Genomic DNA, 20,271 nt, shown 5'->3' with positions numbered 1-20,271 from the left:
AGAATATATTTTTAAATGATCTGGTACAGGATAGGGAAAATAGATACAAATGTATTTTTTGAAAACTGTTTGAACCTGTCTTTCTACCCAAATGTAGCAGCCTTCAGTGGTCCATTCCCCTCAAGAAGAAACAACTTGGAGGATTTTACTTGGGTGACAAACATATTCTTAACCCCCTACCCTGAAACCTTTGGCTTTTAGTTTTGCCATGGTGTCCATTCTTCTTTTTTAAATTTATTTATTTATTTATTTTAATTCAAGGATAATTTCTTTACAGAATTTTGTTGTTTTCTGCCGAGTATCAACATGAATCAGCCATTGGTATATATATGTCTCCTCCCTCTTGACCTTCCCTCCCATTTCCCTCCCCATCCCTCCCCTCTAGGTTGATACAGAGCCCCTGTTTGAGTTCACTGAGACATACAGCAAATTGCCACTGGATATCTATTTTACATATGGTGATGTAAGTTTCCATGTTACTCTCTCCATATATCTCACCCTCACCTCCCCTCTCCCCGTGTCCATAAGTCTGTTCTCTATGTCTGTTTCTCCATTGCTGCCCTGCAAATAAATTCCTTGGTACCGTCTTTATAGATTCCATATATATGCGTTAATATATGATATTTATCTTTCTTTTTCTGACTCACTTCACTCTGTATAATAGGCTCTAGGTTCATCTACCTCATTAGAACTGACTCAAATGTGTTCCTTTTTATGGCTGAGTAATATTCCATTGTTTATATGTACCATAACTTCTTTATCTATTCATCTGTCAATGGACATCTAAGTTGCTTCTATGTTCTAGCTATTGTAAATAGTGCTGCAATGAACATTGGGATACATGTGTCTTTTTTAATTTTGGTTTACTCAGGGTACATGCCTAGGAGTGGGATTGCTGGGTCATATGGTGGTTTTATTCCTAGTTTTTTAAGGACTCTCCATACATTGTGTGCATCCTTACTTGGTTTTTCTTCTTTTTCCTTTTCTGTATTCCCTTATATGAATCATACCTTCTTTTTTGATCATTTTTATTTTTTCTTTGTTGCTGTACAGCCCTCACTTGGAAGTCATTATAGCTCCTCTCCCCACATTCCTTCACGTGTAATATTATGAGATTTCCTCTTAATCCATACCTGACCTGCAACCAACCTTTTGTTCTCTACCCCTTGCCAACCCCTTCCTGCACATTCTCAGAATAAATGAATACTTGTTGCTTAGGATTTGAGTAGTTGAGAAAGAGCAATGGAAGCACCCTCTCTATGGATTCACGTTGCTATACTGAGAAATATGGAGACTCGGCGTGCTGATTTCGGTTGACCCATACTGTAATAGGCGATTAATGACGATATCCCTGGCTTTCGAGATCTCCAGGTTCTTCTCTATAGAGACTTGAATACTAATTTGGTCCACGTTTGTCATGATGAGTTCAGATGCCAGAATCTGGGTAGGTGAACTGTCATGAAACCCAGTGTCCATAAAGTACTGCTTATACAACTCCACCAGCTTCTGCTCCAGGTATTCATTCAGCACCGCATTCGAAATAGGCTTCTGCATTTGTAGGCTGTTTTTCTCTTTGATGCTGGTTATCCTCCAGTACGATGAATACCGCTGGATAGGGGTGGGTGGCAAGTCGCTGGGCTGAGTGAACATGGAATCCTCCATGGACAAAGGAATCTCAGATGATTTCAGCAAAGGACCATATTGAAAACTACCCTCAGAGGGGAAATCAGTTGTCGCTGAATTAATGGCCATCACCTGGCCCCCTGCAATCTGTAAGTCATTGTAATTCTTGCAGATACTCTTGCAGGAAGGTGGGACCAAGTAGGTCTCTCTGCTGGTGTCTCTGTATAGTTCAACTGCAGCCAAGTTTGGGCTTTCATACACAGGATTGGGGTTTGTTTGCAGCACTGTAATTCTCGGATTTCTACTATGTTGGCTCTCTCTTGAATACACTGAAGAAATGACCTTGCCAGAGGATTTGCAGCTCACATAGAGATTTTGGACTTGTGTTTCATCCACGGAGGAATAGGAAAGACTTGCAGCTGCTGTGGCTTCCATCTCCTCTTCCTTTTCCTCAGCCACTTGCTCATTAGAAGACGGATAACTCCACTGGATGTCATTCCGGTATGCAAGTCCACTGAGATAGCCTTCTGACAGCATTCTGGAAAGACAGTGTGTGAGTTACAATGGGGGAAAAGAAGATTGGAGTCTCATAAATGGGCAGCTGTGCTATCAAAAAAGTAAAGGGCAATAAATAAGTTGATTTCATTCATTCCCCAAGCTCTTGCTCATTCTGTGCCTGCTGTGGTACCAGAGCACTGACGTGTGCTGGAGGTATAAAGATGAAATGGACACAGTTCCCTCCTTCAACAAGTTTCTGAGTAACAACCTGGGGTGAAGGAGGAGAGATGACAGGCTATGTCCCAGAGAAGGTGGCATTTCAGATAAACTGAAGCCTAGGAGTTCCATCCCTAGTCACAGAGTTATAAGAAATTGATGAGATGGCCTTACATGGCATATATAAGACACTGAGCCTAAGCAGAGAGGGCTGGGGTTGTCGACTGAAATTGAATCCTAAAGGGCCTTGGGAGTCGGGCAAGGGCATCTGCCTTCTGCCCTGAAGGAAACGGAGAGTGATTGAGTAGCCGCAAACTGGGGAAGCAGCGTCACTAGTGGGTTGTGAAAAAATGAGGGAATTGGTGGCAGATTCTACTGAAAATGAGAGCTATATCTTACTCATCATCGTATTTTATTCTTGGGAGCTAGCGCAGTTGTTTGCCTTGAGGAGGAAATCAAAGGATCCTTAACTTGAATTAAATAATGAACAGCAATGGCAGGGTAAGAAATTGATTCACTGTCAACCTGTCATGATGGACCATGAAGCCTTCGTCTCCCTTTGCTGCCCAGGATGGCTTTCTTGCTCTCTCAGTCCTAGTTTTTACAGTATGTCCTGGAAATGTTCCTGTGTCTGACTGACGTGTTTACCTCTACCCCAGTTACCAAGGAACTTTTCTTACTGTGAGCTTTTCCTCTACCTGCCCCTCTCCTCCCACTGTTAGCAGCTGTCACTGATTCTAAGGTGACTAGAATAGGCTGTGGGCTTCCCAAGTGGCTCAGTGGTAAAGAATCCACCTGCCAATGCAGGAAACCCAGATTAGATTCCTGGGTTGAAAAGATCCCCTGGAGAAGGAAATGGCAACCCACTCCAGTATCCTTGCCTGGGAAATCCCATGGACAGAGGAGCCTGGCAGGCTACAGTCCGTGGGGTCGCAAAGAGTCAGACGTGACTGAGTGACTTAACAGCAGCAGCAGAGTAGGGCGGAAATCCACAGCTGCATTTTCCAAAAAAGACACTCTTGACAATGGAGCAACAGACAAGAGCAAAGAGAACTGACCTGCTTTGGCCTCAAGGGCTGGGCTTCTAAAACAGACCCATTAATTTGAGCCTGAAATTGACAAGTCATTTTAGAAAAGGATTATCTTAACCCTAAGGATTCTTTTTTTTTTTTTAATTTTAGTATCTCTTTTATAGTCATGAAGTTATTTTTCCAAGTTAATGTTTTAATTGTATAAAGTTAGTATTATGAATGTAATATACTTAGTGGGCTTCCCTGGTGGCTCAGTGATAAAGAATCCGCCTGCCAAGGAGGAGATGTGGGATCTAGCCCTGAGTGGGAAGATGCCATGGAAAAGGAAATGGCAACCCACTCCAGTATTCTTGCTTGGAAATCTCATGCACAGAAGAGTCTGATGGGCTACAGTCCATGGGGTCAAAAAGAGCTGGGCATGACTTAGCGACTAAACCACTACCACCAATGTTTTCAATGTTTATTTCTTTTGGGAGGAACTATTCCAAAATATGTTCAGAAGATTTATTAATGATTTAAATGTTTACTGTATTCCAGACACTGTCATGTACCATGAAGCTACAAAGTTAAAGGTCTTCAACACATCCATGAAGTGATTCTTGTATGCTAGACGCACTTATAACAGTAAGAAAATATTCTTTCCAAAAAAACTTGTGTGGTTCTGTTCTTAACAAACTGAACATCCAGGTGAAAAGGCAAATCTTCTATACATGAGAAGATAATTAACACAGCAAGAAAGTTTATCCTAAGGCTTCCTAGTGATGCAGTTACCTCACGACCCTCCCACTTCACCCCACCCAGATTGCAAGTGGGGCCTTCTGCCTTCAGGACCTAAGACTATCATTGTGGAAAACCAGAACAAAACCACATCTCCCAGCTTTTGAGTTGCTAAAGAATCTTTAGAAAGTCTTAGCAGAAATCATAGTTTTAGAGAAATGAGTTTTGAGATTCCATAACCTGAGCTTTTACACTTCAGAATCCAGAACCCTAAATGACTGGCGGCTTGATCACTGAGCCAAGTGGCTCAGTGGTAAAGAGTCTGCCTGCAATGCAGGAGACCCGGGTTCGATCCCTGGGTCGGAAAGATCCACTGGAGAAGGAAATGGCAACCCACTCCAGTATTCTTCTCTGGGAAATCCATGGATAGAGGTGGGCTACAGTACATGAGATTGCAAGAGTTGAACACAACTTAGGAACTAAGCCACTACCAAATGATTTAGGGCATCATATTGACATATCAACAATAGACTCAGTGGATGGAATCCCTGTGGAGGGAAACAGGATGGTGCCAGATAGATTGGGGGAGCCCTGAGTAGATGAGGCCTGTGCCTTAACCCCCATGTAGAACCTGAGGAGCAGGGGGAAAACCAACCAAATGGAATGCCCAGGTGGACTGGCCTAAGGCTGCCTTGTGAAGTCTGCTTAGGTACCAGCATGCTGCCCAGAGCCTGCAAACCTGGCGAAAACCTCCACTGGGGATGGGCAGATTGCAGACATGATAGTTATAGAATGTTAACCAGGGGCCAGGTGAATGATGAGAACTTACCATGGATGCCCATGTGACTACATAACAACAGCCAGAAATGTCCCCACCGTGCCACCTCCCGTCCACCCCCAGCATCCTCAGCTGATGCTATGGCTTTATGGAAGCAAGCTGGAATTCAGAGGCAAGCCCAAGCCAGAGGGACCCCTGAAGTGACTGTGATTACTTAGAATGTGAGCCCAAAAGCAGGATCACACTGAGGGAAAGAAAAGCAAAGATTTTTAAGAAAAATAATGGATTAGACATATACCTGTATTCTTTCTCCCCCTCCAAACTTCACTAAAACAACAATAAATGATTTTTTAAATATAATACATGAGAAAAGGGAGAACAAGAGAAGAGACTAGAGCAGTTATACTTTAGAAACTGGAAAGCAGTAGATCAGGGGTGGATGACTTAGAGAAGCAAATGAAAAATCTAGACCAGTGCAGTCCAACAGAACTTTCTGGGATGATAGATTGATCTACATATGTGCTGTCCAAAATATTAACAGCCATATGTGACTATTAAGCCCTTGAAATGTGGCTAATGAAACTGAATTTCACTAACTAATTAACTTCATTTAATTGAAACTAAAAATACCACATGGCTAAGATATTGGACAGCACAGACTTAGAAGATAGTGAAGGTGATAATGCAAAATCATTCTTGAGTTCCCCTTGTTCCCATTCAGCCATTATCCCAAATCACCTGTTTATCACATTTCTTTTCATATTAAAAAATCATAGTGGATTCTTCTCTCACTTTATGTGGCTGATGTGTATAAGTTCTCCAGATAACCTCTGCTCGTTCACAGTAGTGAAGGAAATGGATTTTGTTTTGAGTAATGGCCAAGACCTGGGTTCGATCCCTTAGTCAGGAAGATCCCCTGGAGAAGGGCATGGCAAACCACTCCAGTATTCTTGCGTGGAAAATCCCATGGACAGAGGAGCCTGGTGGGCTAGGCCATGGGGGTCACAAAGAGTCAGACGTGACTGAGCAACTAACACACACATAAAAGCCTCTTTGCCCTATTTGTCATGGGCTGAGAGCTTTGTTGATACCTTAATTCTGGTAGAATAAGAGCCCTAACATAGGGCCCAAGGCAGACCAGTACAGTGGTAGGACCAATGAAGGAAAAGCAGAAAATGTGTCGTAATACCAAGGGACAGAGACACCCATGCCTAAATGAACAAATTCCTATGAGAAAGGAGTGAGAGAAAACGTCAGGGAGGTAATATTGAGACATGCAAGGCTGAGGACTTTAAGTTTATGCTGAAGGCAATACAAACCTCTGGAAGGTAACCGAGGTTTTTCAAGGCATGATTTGATCTATGAATAAAGGGCAAGATGAATGTCAGCAGAATGAAACTGGAGTCCATGACCCAGGTTAGGGGCTGCTGGATTCATGCCCACCTGAGCTGTTTAGGGGCAGGAGCCAGGAAGAAGGAAGCAGAAAAGGAAGAGAAGCAATGAACTTGAGAGGCCATAACCCCTGGACTTGGCAGTGAAGGAGAAGACGTAACTGTGTCTAGGCACGCTGACAGTTGACACCAGCATTGACCAAAATGGAGAGATCAGGAGACAGAGCCAGGAAAGAAGCTGATAGGTTTACTTCAGTTCCTCTTGAGTCAGACTCTTGGTAAGTGAGTGCAGGTGTCTAACTGTGCACTGGAGATTCAAGCAGGGAACTCATTAGAAGGGTTACTGTCAGTCAACAGTGACAGCATCTCCCAAGTGTGGGCTGCAGGATTTTCTATCTAGATGCTTGAGCAGCTTGTATGGGTAATAATTTCTGTGGGGAACCTGCCTTGAACAGTACAAGGAGGAATGAGCCAAAATAAGCTCTGCAGTGTCGATAGTGTCACAGAAACTACAAGAACTTCCAACATGAGCAGGTCACATTCTAAAAATCCACATTGGACATTGGAAGGTAAAATTTGGTTGCTATGCGGACTCATTAAGGCCAAAAAAAATACTATTGAACTGGTAGTCAAGAGACTAGAATTCTAGTTCTGATCTTGCTGTGGTTTTAGTCTAGTTAATGGCAGGTCTATAACAGGGCTAGCATTTATACTAGCTACAACCCAGACACTGTTCTAAGTGCCTTTTATGTACTAAATCAATGAATCCCCACAAAAATTCAAAGATGTAGGTACTATTATCCTCATTTTCTATGTATCGAAATTAAGTACTATGTCCATAACCAGCAGGCATTCAAATGCTGATCAGTCAGAAAACAGAGCCCGCTAGAATCCCCTGGTAGTCCAGTGGTTAGAACTCCACGCTTCCACTGCAGAGGACCTGGGTTCAGTCCCTGGTTGGGAGCTAAGATCCCACAAGCTGCACAGCATGGACAAAAAAAGGAAAGAAAACAGAGCTCACGCTTGCATGTCACTTAACCTCTCAGAGACTCAACTTATCTGTAAATTGAGAATGTGGGATTAAATTATAGAATCCCCTCAAACTTTAATATTGCATGGGCTTTTGACTATATTAAGAGAAGAAAATAAGTGAGGTAAGCATTGCATGCGTGCATGCTTCAGTCGTGTCTGACTCTTTGTGACCCTATGGGCTGTAGCCCACCAGGCTCCTCTGTCCATGGGATCCTCCAGGCCATAATACTCGAGTGGGTTGCCATGCCCTCCTCCAAGGGGTCTTTCTGACCCAGGGATCGAACCTGTGTCTCCTACATCTTCTGCATTGCAGGCAGATTCTTTACCGCTTAGCCATCAGGAAGCCCGAGGTATTAACTCAAAATCAAAATCCATTTCTGAAAATGAGCAGCAGAGGGCAGCAGAGCGCATGCTAGAGCAGCTTTTGCAAGATTTTTCTCAAGCTGTGGAGAGTAATGTGTGAAACACCCAAATTATACATATGTTAACTCATTTGAACTTTATAAAAACCTTTTAATGTACCACTAGAATTAAAATATTACTATGTATCATGACATCTTAAAATTTTAAAACAGAGAGTTATTTGGGTTCATTTTGATTAATTGTTGGCATTTTTCTTAATAAACTTCAGTAATTACAAAATTTTTAGAAGACCTCACTCTTCAAAGTTATTAAAAAGATGTACTTCAAATGAATATTTGACTTAATTTTATCTGAGATGGTAAAACTTAAGTCAGTGTATTATTTCAATTGTACAAAGATATTTTATCAATTGAATTTTTATTTCTCATCACAGAGAAGATAGAAACAGAGATACATCTGGAATTTTCCATGACTGAGTAAGAGTTTGAGGGAAAATGGATACATGTGTATGTATGGCTGAGTCCCTTCACTGTTCCCCAGAAACTGTCACAACATTGTTCATCGGCTCTACTCCAATACAAAATAAAAAGCAAAAAAATTTTTGAAGTGTGAAGGAAAAGACTTTCAAGGACATTTGCAGATGAGATGTTCTAGACAAATTTAGCCTCCATTAATCATTACCAGACAGGGGAATACCAAAATTAACCTGCTGTGCAAATTCACAACTTAGAAATATGTACTGAAGTGCAGCACATTGTTAAATCATTTACTTGGATATCAGAAGAAATTGTAATATGAATTCTTCCTTCTATATTAACACTTTTCAGAAAACTGTCATTATAACTCTGTACATAGACATACTTTTAATTTACATTCAAACAACACAAGCATGGATTTAAACAGAAAAACTAACGAGGGAAGAAATTGGTAAGAGGAAATTTTTGGAAAAATCCAACTTAGGGTTCAGAAAACTTTTTTTGTAAATGGCCGAATATTAAATATTTTAGGTGTCTGTCACAACCACTCAACTCGGCCATCATAGCAGGATAGCAGTGGGAGACAGCATGTAAACAAATGGGTGTGGCTGTGTTCCAGTAAAACTTTATTTACAAAAACAGACAAAGGGCCAATTTGACCCACAGGTTATGGCTTGCCTATACTTGACCTAAATCGAAAAGCAGGTGCAGTAACTGGGATAGGACCCAATAATAATCAAAGTTGTGTTGAGTGCTTTCCAACCATTACCCCTAATCTTCCAATAGCACTGCACTGTTAAATGTTATCATTATCCAGGTTTTCCAAATGAGAAAACTAAGATTAAGATAGGACAAATGACCTTCCCCAGATCACAAAGCAAGTAAGTAGTAGAGGCAAGATTCAAGTTCAGATTTTCTAACCCCAAAGTGTATGATCTATTCTTAAAACATTAACTAATGCCTAGTTGAGAACAGTTAATATTACACAGTCATGACAAGCAATTATTCCTTCCAGGAAAAGAGTACCAGTCCTGACTCTTATGTAATAACAACCCTTGACAAGTAAGGGAAGGAAGATGCAGTGAAATATAGAAAGAAAAGATAAGAATACAGCCAGTGCCCACCCCACAGGGCTACATGTTTGACTCAGTTGTGTATCAGTGTTCATATGTCTTTGAGATATAGAAATAATTTCTACTATGCTCTTTCTAAAAAAAAATTTATTTAAATTTTTTTAACTTGGAGAATAATTGCTTTACAATGTAGTATTTGGTTTCTGCTGTACAACAGCATGAATCAGCTATATGTATACATATATCCCCTCCCTCTTGAGCCTCCCTCCCCGCCCCCACCCCCTGCTTCCCACCCCTCTAGGTCATCACAGGGCATTGAGCTGAGCTCCCTGTGCTATACAGCAGCTTCCCACTAGCCATCTATTTTATACATGGTAGAGGAGCCTAGCGGGCAACAGTCCTTGGGGTCGCAAAGAGTTGGACACACACACACAGTGTATATATGTCAATGCTACTCTCTCAATTCATCCCACCTTCTCCTTACCCCGCCATGTCTACATATCTGTTTTCTATATCTGTGCCTCTATTCCTACCCTGCAAATAGGTTCATCAGTACCATCTTTCTAGATTCATATATGTGCATTGATTTACAATATTTGTTTTTCTCTTTCTAACTTCACTCTATATGACAGCCTCTAGGTTCATCCACATTCGTCTGCTCTTTTAATCTAACTATATGGACACTTTCCTTAACTATTCCCACTTCTGTAGCCTAGCATTGCCTTGCCCTTAATTTTACAACCACAGGGTAATTTAATATTACAGATACCCTGTGTAAATATCAACAGCTCCCCATTACCTCCAGGATAAAGTCCACACATGTTAGGCCCTCATGATACGAGGTTCTTATCTGCCTTCTTCATCTCAATCTCTGCCTGTTCTCACAGGACCCAGGACGCCAGCCATGCTGGACTCCTCCCAGTTCATTCACATCCCATGCCCAACCCAGGCATTCATGCCCTTCTTCCTCTGTCCAAGAGCCCTGTTTCCCTATCCATCCCCATTGCACCACCTCCCATCAAGTCTCATATCTCAACATTCCAGAGTCCCTGGCCATCCATTTAAAATCCTTGCCCCTAAATTAGAAAGAAATTCTAAGTTCTTGTCTCTCCTACCCCAATATATTTATCAGGATTGCACAGAACCTTAGCAAAATCCAGCTGCTACCTTGAACAGTGAAATAAATCATTGAGACAGTCCTTTAAATGGAGTAACTGGCAATAGCAAAAGAAAAGCAGGAAGATGGAGGATTGGTAGGAAGTGGGGGTATTGGGGGATGATACGGTGGCAGAAGAGATCCTGTCCTTGAAAAGACAGTTTGCATGTATGAGAACTAAGACTTCTGAGAAGCTAGGTGGTTGAGACAGTGCAGAGAAGACCTCAATAGCCACACGAAAATGGAGGCACTGGATGGGACTGCCTCAGGGCATCACGGTATGTAACGTCACAGAAATAGGGACAGGAAAATGTTATTGTCTGTTTCATAGATGATCTTGAACCTAGCTAGTTGGGGTGCAGTTTAGTTCCCACTTGTCAGCAATGCCTGCTTATATAGGTCTGCCTTTTCATGGAAAATAACAGGCACAACTTATGTTAGCAAATAATTTCTCATAGTAGACATGGAGGTTTTTCTTGCTTATTGACTATGTGCAGTCACTTCAGTGCCTCCAGGAATGTTTCCCCAGGTCAGATTTGGAGAAGCAGAATTGTCTTTCAAGTAGCTTGGGCCAATTTATTCTCTCACCATCAGTGTCTAAAATTAACTGTTTCCACTGTTATTCTTCAATACACTATTACTTTTTAAAATTTTCCGATCAGATGAGCACATTTATTTTTGCCTCATATTTATAGTGAAGCAAGCTGTCTTGTTAAGATTATATGTAGGTGATATACCAGAAATGTTATTTTTTCATAATGCCTCCATCCCCAAAATACTCTGTTTCATCTCTTCATCTCTGTATTTCCCCTATAATCTTAATTTTAGATCCTTTCATTCCAATCTATGTTTTTTAAAGATCTTGATTTGGAGGACTTGCAAATAAACCACTGAAAGGTTATCATTGAAAAACTTGAATATTATTTTGTTCTTAATCTAGTTATAATAATGTAACTAAATCTATGTTACATTAGTTTTTTTCCAGCGAATAATACAAGAACTTTACCCAAAACAAGGTGTTTCTTTAGATCTCCTGCATTTTCCTGACTCTTATCTTTGAAAGTAACATGTTCTTAAGAGCTGAAAATAACCATTCACTTAATCATACACCTTGGTTTATGTCCCTGTTATTTCATATTCTGTGGCGTTTGTTGATGGAGGCTCTAAAATATTCCTTACTTTGTTTCATTTCCTGTTATAAAACATATAATTTGGATTACCAATTCTTCTGTCAAACATGAAGTGATTCTTACTTAATGAGTTAGTTTCCAAAAGTCTAATTTGATGGCTAAAATAATCATAAGTCAAAAGGCCTCTGTTTTCCATATTAACATCAACAAGTAAATAATTTTCTGTTCAGTTCTACTTAGATCCTTATGAACAAAGGAAACAGCTACTTCCAAGGACTTTATCTGGATATAAATTTCCTTATTTCAGAAAATATAAATTTTAATGCAGATATATTAGTAAATATATTTTTGTCATAGTTTGGATTTTTCTTCATATCCTGTCTTTATGTCTCACAAACAGAAAAATGAAAGCTTATAATCACTTTGAATTACTTTAAAAGTATTTTGATACCAATGAAAGGACTAAAAAATAAGAAAAGTAATCATGATAGAATTGATACTAAATTTCCTTGGTGTTATAATTCTTAATTATATTGTTAATTATGGCTATTACCATTAACATTTATTTAATTGTAAGCATATCAACCAAATGCAATGCAAGACTGAATCCTGAATTAAAAAATAAAAACTCTCTAGAGGACATGTGGATAATTAGAGAAATTTGAATATGGATCTACTATTAGATAATAGTATTATATTAAGATTAAATTTCCTTATCATTATAGTCATGTAGAAGATTATTCTTTTTCTTAGGAGATATGGGTCAAAAATTTGAGGGTACTGTCCTGAAATCAACAATATACTTTCAAATAATTTAGAAAAAAAGAAAAAACAACCTGTGTATGTGTGTGTTTATGTATATATACAGAGAGAGAGAGAGACATAGCAGGAGAAAAAATAAATGTGATGAAATGCTACAAGTGATTACTAGAAACGTGTGTGCATTGCACTATTGAACATGTGTTCATTGATAGAAATGTTTGTTCATTGAAGTAGTTTTTTTCCATTTTTCAATAGGATTGAAACTTTGCAAAAAAAATTGGAAGGAAAGTAACTACAGTTAGTTAATGAAGGGAAATTTACATTCTATTGTGCCTATGAAGAGCTCAGAGAGACAATATCTTACATATCTAAGATAATCATTAGGTCTGTGGTTGGAAATGTTCTAGTAACTTGAAATAACTATTGAAAACATCACTTTGCTCTGAAATAATAAAATTAGCTCACATGTGTAGATCTCCCAAATTACCATTATAATATGAATGTTTTGCAAAAATTTGAAATACTCTCTACTCCTCCAGAAAGCTTCTCAAGCTCGGAAACACGAGCTTCTTACAACTGACGTACGCAAAAAAAGGGTCTAAAAATATGAGTGTGAATATTCTGGTCAAACCAAGTTTATATTCAAGCACATATAGATGTGCTCAAAAAAAGAATGAGCAGATCTAAAGATAATTCAAGCAAAATTCAAGCAAAAGTACTTGTGCATGTACTGTCTTTAATACCAACAGGGAGACTTTTCCCAAATCACCCAGATGGCAATTTGAAAAGCCTCATCACTGTCAATCACATTTACTTTGCGTATATCCTGCCACACAGAAAAACACTTATCACAACTTCATCCAGCGAATAATTGAGAGTCAAATTGGAATTTATTGTCATTGTATTCATCTCTAAAACTACATTCCTGTGACCAAATTCGAATTGTGCTGTCCCTGCAAAATTCTGCTTAGGTTTTTAGGCCTTCTTTAAAAAATGCAGATGCTAAACCTATGTAGAAATTAGCAAACAGGGACTGAAGAAATGACATAACAAATACTTGATCAGATCAGTCAAAATTTTAAGTAAAATAGTTTTAGAAATGTCCAAAATGTGACCATGAGGTAAGAGAAGTGCAGTGTTTGGCTTAATTTCTCTTCATTGTCTAACTCCATTGAATGCTTGCTTACATTCCCACTCACTTCTGATCTGGTAAATGAGAAAAGCATTTTAGATGTCATGAGATTGGAACTGAGTTCTGCTGATAAAGTGTGAAGAAAGGGTGAGAGAGAAATGACAGATAGAGTTCACAGTCATAGGATTTGTTGCCTCCTTTGCTTACCTTCACTAACCAGTCCGTGCCTTTGGTCCTGCAGAAATACCACGATTGACCATATAGAGATGAATAAGCCAGCCAGTGCTTTGACCAGAAATGTTCGCAAGCCTTTGGTGAGTCTACTTTCCCTGATAAAACCAATAAACTAAGCTGTTCATTGCCCTTGCCATTCTTTTTATAACTGATCCTATGGAAAAAGTTGTTTTTGCTCAAGTCTGATTTGTGCTAAAGAAGGGTGGGAAGTCCCAAGAACGGGGGAGGCAATAACTGACAAACCCACATCAAGCCACAGAATGGTGTTTCTTCCCCTTTTTGAAAAATGAAACCTATCTATGAAACTGCCTCTTGTTAAAGTAGTTTATTGCTACATGTTATGTAAGAACCCTCTAAACATAAATGTATTCCTCTAACAAATTCCCTGGGACCCCTCTCCCAAAAGAGAGCCAAGTCAAAGATGATTTCGCAAATTCCATTTCATCATTAACCTTTAGTTTTTAAGAAGTGTTGTTTCTCAGTTGGACTCATAATTTAAAAAATGCAAATGAAAACAGTTTTCTCTCTCAAATTAATGAAAGTTTAAAAATTCAATAGTACCCTGAGTGAGCAAGGTTGTGGGGAAGGAGGCACTCTCATACACTATTGGTGAGATTATAAACATTTTCAAAAGGCAATTTTCCAGTATCTGTTATTTTCCAAAATTTTAAATATTCATACCCTTTGGCCCAACAATACCATTTCCAAAATTTATCCATAAAATATATTTGCACCTCTACACAAAGATATGTGAAAAGATATTTGTGGCAACATTAAGAAACAACCAAGAAAAAATATTCATAAATACGATATTGTCCAAATGCCTGGGAGTTTATCCCTACTGTAGAAAATTAGTGAGGTAATTTTCTATCTAATAATAGGAAAAAATCTCCAAAGTACATTGTTTCAAAAGACCATGGAAGGCATGCTGCTGCTGCTGCTACGTCGCTTCAGTTGTGTCCAACTCTGTGCGACCCCATAGACGGCAGCCCACCAGGCTCCCCCGTCCCTGGGATTCTCCAGGCAAGAACATTGGAGTGGGTTGCCATTTCCTTCTCCAATGCATGAAAGTGAAAAGTGAAGTCGCTCAGTCATGTCTGACTCTTAGCAACCCCATGGACTGCAGCCTACCAGGCTCCTCTGTCCATGAGATTTTCCAGGCAAGAGTATTGGAGTGGGGTGCCATTGCCTTCTCCATGGAAGGCATAATAGGCTCTAATTTGTATTTTTAAAGCATAGACTATTTCTATAGGGATATACAAGAAACTAGAAACAACCAATTGCCTTTTGGAAATAAGTCTTAATTTTCTACACTATATCTTTTTTGAAGTTTCTACTGTGTATAACTTTTCCATTTTAAAAAAATAGTATTTTAAGTCACATTTAATTTTACTGCTCAAATGAATCTTTACCGGCTCTGTATCTTTACTGGAAGACAGAGAAGTCTGTCTGCCAATGGGTCAGTTATTCTAGCCCAAAAGCAGAAAAATATGTACAGTTCTCAAAATAATTTCACTTGTTTACTCTGATGGCTTCAATTAAACCAAGAAAGAGTAATCCTGTCCCAAATAATATCTGATTCTGTTATCTTTTTCTACCTAACTCTGATCAAATGTAAATTCCAGACTCTGAATATGTAAACATTTCTACTTCAGTTCAGTTGCTCAGACATGTCTGACTCTTTGCGACCCTGTGACTGCAGCACACCAGGCCTCCCTGTCCATCACCAACTCCCAGAGCTTATTCAAATTCATGTCCATTGATTCAGTGATGCCATCCAACCATCTCATCCTTTGTCATCCCCTTCTCCCACCTTCAATCTTTCCCAGCATCAGGGTCTTTTCCAATGAGTCAGTTCTTTGCATCAGGTGGCCAAAGTATTGGAGTTTCAGCTTCAGCATCAGTCCTTCCAATGAATATTCAGGACTAATTTCCTTTAGGATCAACTGGTTGGATCTTCTTGCTGTCCAAGGAACTCTCAGAAGTCTTCTCCCACACCACGGTTCAAAAGCATTAATTCTTCAGCGCTCAGCTTTCTTTATGATCCAACTCTCACATCCATACATGACTACTGGAAAAACCATAGCTTTGACTAGATGGATCTTTGTTGGCAAAGTAATGTCTCTGCTTTTTAATATGCTGTCTAGGTTGGGCATAACTTTTCTTCCAAGGAGCAAGCGTCTTTTTTTTCTCATTGCCTCTTTGTTCAGGTCTTTATTCAAGCAAGCATCTTTTTATTTATGGCTGCAGAGATGGGAATACCACTTAATGGTCTTATTTTATTCACCTTTGACCAATGACTTATCATGAAAAGTTATACCTTTAAAAAGTATACTGTCATTTTATTTCTGTTAGAGTCTTTTTTAATTTGCTGCATTATTTCATGGAACATTACTTAGATCCATTTGAAAAGGCAATCTCCATGTATGCACCATAACACAGACAGTTTCTCTATTAGTCCCAAATTTGACTTGACCTGCTACCACTGGAAGGACCAGACTCATTCCCCCAGGGGCAGTTTCATTTGCAGTGTAATCCTATAAAATCAGGCCTAAGGATGTCTCCAGGATTTTGAAGCCTGTAAAGCATTTAGCTGGAGGAGATGGGTGGAATTGGGAGATTGGGTTTGACACATACACACCATTGATACTTTGTATAAAATAGATAACTAATGAGAACCTCCTGTATAGCCCAGGAAACTATAGTCAATTCACTGTGGTGACCTGAATGGAAGGAAGTCCAAAAGAGAGGGGATGTATGTATATGTATGGCTGACTCATTTTGTTGTACAGTAGAAACTAACAGAACACTGTTACTATGTACTGTACTGAGTAACTATACTCCAAAAAATAAAAATAAAAAACTTAGCTGTAAAAGGGCATAGCAACTTCAGGGCCAAATACTGTTTCATTTTATTCTAGTGTAGGTTCAACCACAACCAGATATACTATGAATATCCTAGAATGGGTCTGACCTACCTCCGGAAACACTTTCTGATGGGGTCCCTCTGAGCTCACCTGCAGTGCCATGCCATTACTGCTCTTTGGGGGCATTCTATCTGCTCTTGGTTGGGTTAAGTCACATTTATTGTTTTATTCAAATACAAGCTGCCAAATTTTTTATTATATTCACTCTTGATTTTGTCTCTTAAATTACTCATTTTATCATCCATTTCAGCAAATATTTTCTGTAATCAAAAAGTTGGCACTATGTCAAGTTTGCTCTTCTGATAAGACTTGAGCTTACGAATTTGGCTTGGAACTGCTTTCTGTTTGCTGACTTTAATATAGCAGAATTACATCCTTTGTAGCTGAAATCTTATAATACAATTTTCTATACATCTGTTGTACGGCTTATGCCTCTAAATGGATATTATTCCTGTTATTCAGTTGCTTCTCCTGGTGTCAAAACTTCCTCAAAGCTATTTCCATTATGATATCATCCATACTTACCTCACCCCCAATGCTCATGATTTCCCCTGTCCACTCTTTACTCACTTCTAAGTGCTCTTCCCAGCACGTTCTTCCTCAACATTTAGTCTTTCAGTCATGTTCTACTTGCCAATTGCCAGTTCCAGATAAGAGCCATTATTGCCTTTCCCATAACTAGAGAATAGTATGTATGTAGACATCAAATATATATGTGTATGTATATATGCACATACACACAACTTATCAGTTCCCAAATTTATTCCATCAAACTTCAACTCTTTCAGTGTAAATTTTTTGTCTTTCTGAAGTGTGCTCTCCAGCCATTTACAATACAGTTTTCTCTTTTAATATCAAATGACCCAACTGAACCTACTTTCTCAGAGTTCCCAAGGCCCCTGAGTCATCAAGTCTAATGACCATTATTTCAGCGTAAGCCTCTTTGACATCCTACAGTATCCAATGCTATTCACTCACTTCTGTTTTAATAGTTTGTTTTTTAAAAATTCATCTGCATGATAGAAATTATAAATGACACAAAAATGTATACAGTGAAAATTAAACCTCTCTCTCCATCTGATCTCCAGCTCTCAGGACACTCCAGAGTAACAATTGTGATCTTCAGTTTCTCATGTATCCATTCAATGATTACATCTGTCCTCTTTTGTATGCAAATAGTAGGTTGCTATGTATGCTATTTTGTCCCTTGTCTTTTATGTGCAAACTTTTCAGTGTCATGCAGGTTGACCTCATCCATTGTAGTAGCTACACTGACTTCCAACACACATCTGTTCCAATAATAATATATTTACTCAGTTCTTTATTGATGCTACCTCTCTTTTACGGAGGTTTCCCTTCTACCACCCAGTGGACGTGGTCTCATTGCATACTGCTAATTATTCTACCTCTTCACTTTCTCCTTTCGAAGCTCTTTGGTTTCCTATCAACCACCTATTTCCTAGAACTGAAATTCTTGCTTTTCCCCCGCCCAGTGTCTTATCTTGATAAACTCATAACTTGCCACACTTTCTATTATCTTTGGATGACCTGGGAATCTGTATCTCCAATCCCAATGTCTTTCTCCCATGGCCCCCAGATTTTTCACTTTGCATCTCTGACTGCTTCACATAAATAAGACCAAATCTTTCATCATTTTTTTTTGATGTGTACCATTTTTTAAAGTTTTTGTTGAATTTGTTACAAGTGACTTCTTATTTTGTGCTTTGGTTTCGTTTTGTTTTGCTATGAGGTATGTGGGATCTTAGTTCCCTGAGCAGGGATCAAACCTGCACCCCTTGCATTGTAAGATTAACCACTGGATCACCAAGGAAGTCCCCAAACCTTTCATCTTTTGACCCCAAAATTCGTATCCTTACTTACCTTTATAGCATTACCCAAGCTCAGTACCTCAAAGTCGTTTCTATTTGTTTATATTTTTCACTGTGCTGGGTCTTCATTGCTGAGCAGGCTTTTTCTCCGGCTGTGGTGAGTGGGGGCTACTCTTTAGTTGTGCTGTGTGGGATGCTCATTGTGGTGGCTTCTCTTGTGGAAAACAGACTCTAGGTGTGCGGGCTTCAGCAACTGCAGCTCCTGGACTCTGGAGCACAGGCTCAATAGTGGTAGCACAGGGACTTAGTTCCCCCGTGGTGTGCGGGATCTCCCGGAATGGACCAGGGTTAGAACCTGTGTCTCCTACATTAGCAGACAGGTGCTTTAGCACTGAGCCACCAGGAAGCCCTCAAAGTCCTTTCTAATTCAGTCTTATTCCTGATCTCTACAATTAGTCAGCAGTGCCTGTTAAGTTGATTCAATAGGCCAGAGCAATTTAAAACTGAATTTGATCTGTGCTTCCAGAAAAACTGAGCAAAACAAAAGCCCTGGCACCCTTCTGATAGTACATAATGGTATAAAGGTCAACTTTTTCATAATAATGTATAACTTGTAACATCTCTAAAAATGTGATTCTATTTTTCCACATTCATTTCTCACACTTTATCGTGGGCATTTTTATAATCACCTTTCCCGCAGATGCAATTACAATATTATATATAAAGTTTTAGTACATTGCTGCTGCAGATTAATTTTAATTGATATTCTATAAAAATTCACATGAACATATGAGAGTTTAGGAACATGTTGCATATTCTGTAGGGTAGAATTAATATGACATTTAAAAATTTCTCACTATACTTCAGTGGGTCTAATTTATACCAAAGAAATCCATAAGGTAAGCTCCAGGACAGTGCTGCTTATCTTGAGGACGAAATGACAGATTATAATTGCTTTATTAAGTACAACATTCTGAATTCCTATGAAGCTGTAATGGCTTGTTGTGCACTAGAGATTTTGTTATGTAGAATATAATTGATTGTAATGGATGCTGTTTGCTCTTGAATAACTCCCATTTTCCACCTCAGAGAGATTTTCATTTTGGCGTCAAATAATATGATTACTGCATTTGTAAAGTTTCTGAAGCATTTTGTAATTTTTCCAGTTGAAAAATGATTCAAAATTGAAATATGATATAAATTAAAGGGGCAAATTGAACTTAATGCCATATGTTTTAAGGCCGAGTATCATGTATGGAGTAGCTCATCCTCACTGGCTCTTACCATGAACTATTTTGGCTTCTGTTTTCTGTCAGTCTTTGCTATCACTTGACATTCTCTGCCTTAGAGATTTAGCAAAAATCTCTTAACACCAAAGCTGAAATCTGTATCATTAACTCTATAGTAAATTTTCCTTGGAAACACTTTTGACAGAGTTTTGCTACAAGTTCTTGCTTCTTTTTGCCCATCTTTACATACTTCTGAGGGCTTCCCTGGTGGCTCAGAGGGTAAAGAATCCGCCTGCCAATTCAAGAGCCTCAGGAGATTCAGGTTCAGTCCCTGGGTCAGGAAGATCCCCTGGAGAAGGAAATGACAACCAGCTCCAGTATTCCTGCCTGGAAAGTTCCTTGGACAGAGGAGCCTGGTGGGCTACAGCCCATGGGGTTGCAGTAAGTTGGACATGACTTACTGACTAAAAAACAACAACAACAACACACACACTTCTGCCTCTCTTTCCTAGTTTTTATATTTTTCTCTGTCAACCTCTTCCCTCTCCCCCTAGTCTGATGTCCAAGTCTCGGGACACAGAGATACTTCCTCCTCAAGTCAAAATAAAGCTTCACTTCCTCTACCATAAGTTGGCCTTGAAGAGAAAAAATCTTCTGTTCCTGAGTTGAGCAAC

General features: G+C 39.2%; 1 protein-coding gene across 1 annotated transcript; it reads right to left on the bottom strand.

Annotated features, from left to right (window-relative positions):
- Positions 1–986: 986 nt before the first annotated feature.
- TASL (TLR adaptor interacting with endolysosomal SLC15A4) lies at positions 987–13,749 on the bottom strand. Its single transcript, NM_001038537.2, is given in 2 exon segments — positions 987–2,161; positions 13,586–13,749. A coding segment is annotated over 1 exon segment (903 nt). The 5' UTR covers position 2,161; positions 13,586–13,749; the 3' UTR covers positions 987–1,257.
- Between the last annotated feature and the right edge of the window lie 6,522 nt (positions 13,750–20,271).

Source organism: Bos taurus, chromosome X (assembly GCF_002263795.3).
Source record: "Bos taurus isolate L1 Dominette 01449 registration number 42190680 breed Hereford chromosome X, ARS-UCD2.0, whole genome shotgun sequence".
Classification (NCBI taxonomy): Eukaryota; Metazoa; Chordata; class Mammalia; order Artiodactyla; family Bovidae; genus Bos; species Bos taurus.
The sequence above is the reverse complement of the archived record's forward strand: the minus strand, read 5'-3'. Positions and strand labels throughout refer to the sequence as shown.